This window comes from Rana temporaria, chromosome 7 (genome assembly GCF_905171775.1).
Source record: "Rana temporaria chromosome 7, aRanTem1.1, whole genome shotgun sequence".
Classification (NCBI taxonomy): Eukaryota; Metazoa; Chordata; class Amphibia; order Anura; family Ranidae; genus Rana; species Rana temporaria.
In genome coordinates, this window is record NC_053495.1 from 181,558,793 (window position 1) to 181,561,792 (window position 3,000).

At 45.0% G+C, this 3,000-nt stretch overlaps 1 protein-coding gene across 1 annotated transcript in view; it reads left to right on the plus strand.

The window, feature by feature from the left end:
* The window catches only part of LOC120945971 (vitellogenin-A2-like), a 47,374-nt gene extending 46,020 nt beyond the window's left edge, over positions 1 to 1,354 (plus strand). The window contains exon 35 of the mRNA XM_040360578.1: positions 1,092 to 1,354. Coding sequence (XP_040216512.1) covers positions 1,092 to 1,198 — 107 coding nt within the window. The 3' untranslated portion in view covers positions 1,199 to 1,354. The remainder of the gene's footprint in view (positions 1 to 1,091) is intronic.
* The last annotated feature ends 1,646 nt before the right edge of the window (positions 1,355 to 3,000 follow it).

Here is a 3,000-nt window from a genome sequence, read left to right on the forward strand (position 1 = left end):
CCTAGTATTCTATGGAAGCTTTTTTGAGAAACCATGCTCTATGTAATTGTATTTGTTACTTTAAAAAAGCCAGGTGTCCTTTGGCCTACCTACTGTAAAAAAAATATCAGAGAAATAGTTCCTTATGGGCAATTTAACTAACCACAATAGTGTCATGAGATGTGTGAAGGCAGATGTTGATTCGCTAAGAACATGATAGGAAGTGTGAGGCCCCGTATACATGTCCGAGGAACTCGACGGGCAAAACACATCGTTTTGCTCGTCGAGTTTCTTGTGAAGCCGCCGATGATCTCGGCGAGCCAAGTTTCCTCATTTACTAACGAGGAAATAGAGAACATGTTCTCTATTTGGCCTGACGAGATCCTCGTCGGCTTCCTCGGCCAAAAGTGTACACACCACCGGGTTTCTCGGCAGAATACGGCTCCGATCGAGTTTCTGGCTGAATTCTGCCGAGAAACTCGATCGTGTGTAGGGGGCCTCATTGTTTATGAAAACACCCATTCCCCACACTGAGGCCCCGTACACACGACCGAGTTTCTCGGCAGAATTCAGCCAGAAACTCGGTCGGAGCTGGATTCTGCCGAGAAACTCGGTCGTGTGTACACTTTTCAGTGAGGAACCCGTCGAGGAACTCGTCGGGCCGAAAAGAGAACATGTTCTCTATTTCATCGTTGTTCAATGAGGAAAGTCGGCCCGCCGAGCTCCTCGGCGGCTTCCACACTGAACTCGCCGAGGAACTCGATGTGTTTGGCACGTCGAGTTCCTCGGTCGTGTGTACGGGGCCTTACTGAGGAAGCCACTTTGATAAGTAGTGAAATTCAACATTCCCAAGTCTTCAACATTCCCAAACAAGTCTAGATGAATGTGGTTAACTACTACTAGCTATACCATGACCTTAATAAATAAATCCTTTACAAGCAATTATACTGCAAGCGAATCGCTCATACTATCGTTTGAATCTGAATAGTTGCTATGGATTGTTTTTAGATATTTCTGCCTTTATTTTATGCTTTAAGGCTGGAGTCTCTACACAGCACTTTCCTTTTTTATGAAGTCTAATTTATAATTATTCATGTGTCTTCTTCCTGTAGATTCAGCTCCGGAGCTGGTTGGACAAACATATCTAGACAAACCTGAAGATATCACAGAAATGGTACAAGCCCATACTGCCTGTGAATGTGAATCATGCTCATCTTAATCTGTTATGACACCGTCACTTTATTGGAAGTTACTTTAATTCCCTGTATAATCTGTGTAACCCACAGAGACATGATTTTGACTTCAGGGTTATCCCAAGAAGTAATCTCTTCTTTGTAATGTATTTAATTCCCAATAAAAAGTTTGCATCCAAAAATACTGCTGTTCTGGTTTCCTTTGCCAATAAAGATTTGAATGAATAGTCGACCCTCAATGAGCAGCTGTACTGCAGTAGTAAACAGAATGATGTGAAAGAGGAGGGTTATTGATGCATATATTGTAATTGGTTATTCCAGTAATTACATTTGAATGTACTTTCAAAACGAAATGAAATTTAGGTATGGTCATATTTACATAGTTACATTGCTCCAGCTTGGATTTGGGTGAGGCCTACTCGCTGGGGACTAGGTTGTGAGGCTGGAGCCAAACTGCCCCGAGAATGGGGACCACTCCATGGAAGCACTCACTAATGCACAGGACTAGGTGGTGGTCATGTAAGAATGAGCATTAAGGTTGTGAGGCTGGGGCCAAACTGCCCCGAGAATGGGGACCACTCTATGGAAGCACTCACTAATGGACAGGACTAGGCGGTGGTCATGTGAGAATGAGCATTACGGTTGTGAGGCTGGGGCCAAACTGCCCCGAGAATGGGGACCACTCCATGGAAGCACTCACTAATGCACAGGACTAGGCGATGGTCATGTGAGAATGAGCATTATGGTGGTACCCCATGATTAGAAGTGAGCGGTCCACCTTTCTCTTCACTGTGACAGTGTACACATTATCTTCCTAAAAGCTTCATTTTGAGGGCATCACCGTGGGGTCTCTGTCCCACTCCACCAGCTACTTTGCCACCTCACTCCCAGTGGCAGAACAGAGATCCTGCCGTGCACTGAGCGCAGATCTCCACATGTGCACCAGTTAATGCATTACTCTCCCCTACCTGCAGCTAGGTCAGTAGGGTCTCTGTGCTGTGGATTTAGTACCAAATGCTGTGGGGCAGTGACCTTTAGAGAGGGAGTCAAAGCACCAACTACCACACTAACCAGAGAACCAGTCACTCATGACCGATACCACCTTCCAGCTGGCTGCTATAGCATTCCTACCAGAATTCCTACCAGTCCTGGTTAGTCATAGCAAGACCATGTTGGGCATCTCCCCTGTACTGTAAAAGGATACAGGATGACCCAAATGCCTAGTGCATTACCACCACCAAATTTTATTAAATAAAAAAATAAAAAACACATACGTGTTTGATACGCCATGGTCCTTAATGCACCCCTTTTAATGACTTCAGACTAAACTTTCAACAGTTAATAACTTTACTGAACAATTCAGCAGTACAGTCTATAGCAGAGCACAGCTCATATAAGTGGTGGGGAATTCCATTGCTCTAAAGGGACTACATGGCTCAGCAGGCCCGATACTCTTCTGAAGAACAGCCTCTACCGAGCCCTCCCTCTCAAATATATCAACCCACTACAAGGGGCAGGAACCTAGAAAAACCCAGTAAAGTGTCCAGTTACTGTTAACCCCTTCCCATCCCTGACAGCTGAAACTAGTGTAGCGCCACCCCCGAAGGAGCCGCTTGGTGAATTTGGATTCTCTGATCTCCGCCTCAACTCCAAGAATGACCTCAGCCCCTCTGGCACACCTGGTTAAATAAAATGACTGCAAACACATTTAAGGACACACATAGAAAATGCTGTTATCCTGGCTGTGGATTATCATCAAAAACAGACACACACCTGGTAGTGGTAAACATAGCATATGTAAGCTTACAACACTGTTAAACCTTTCTGC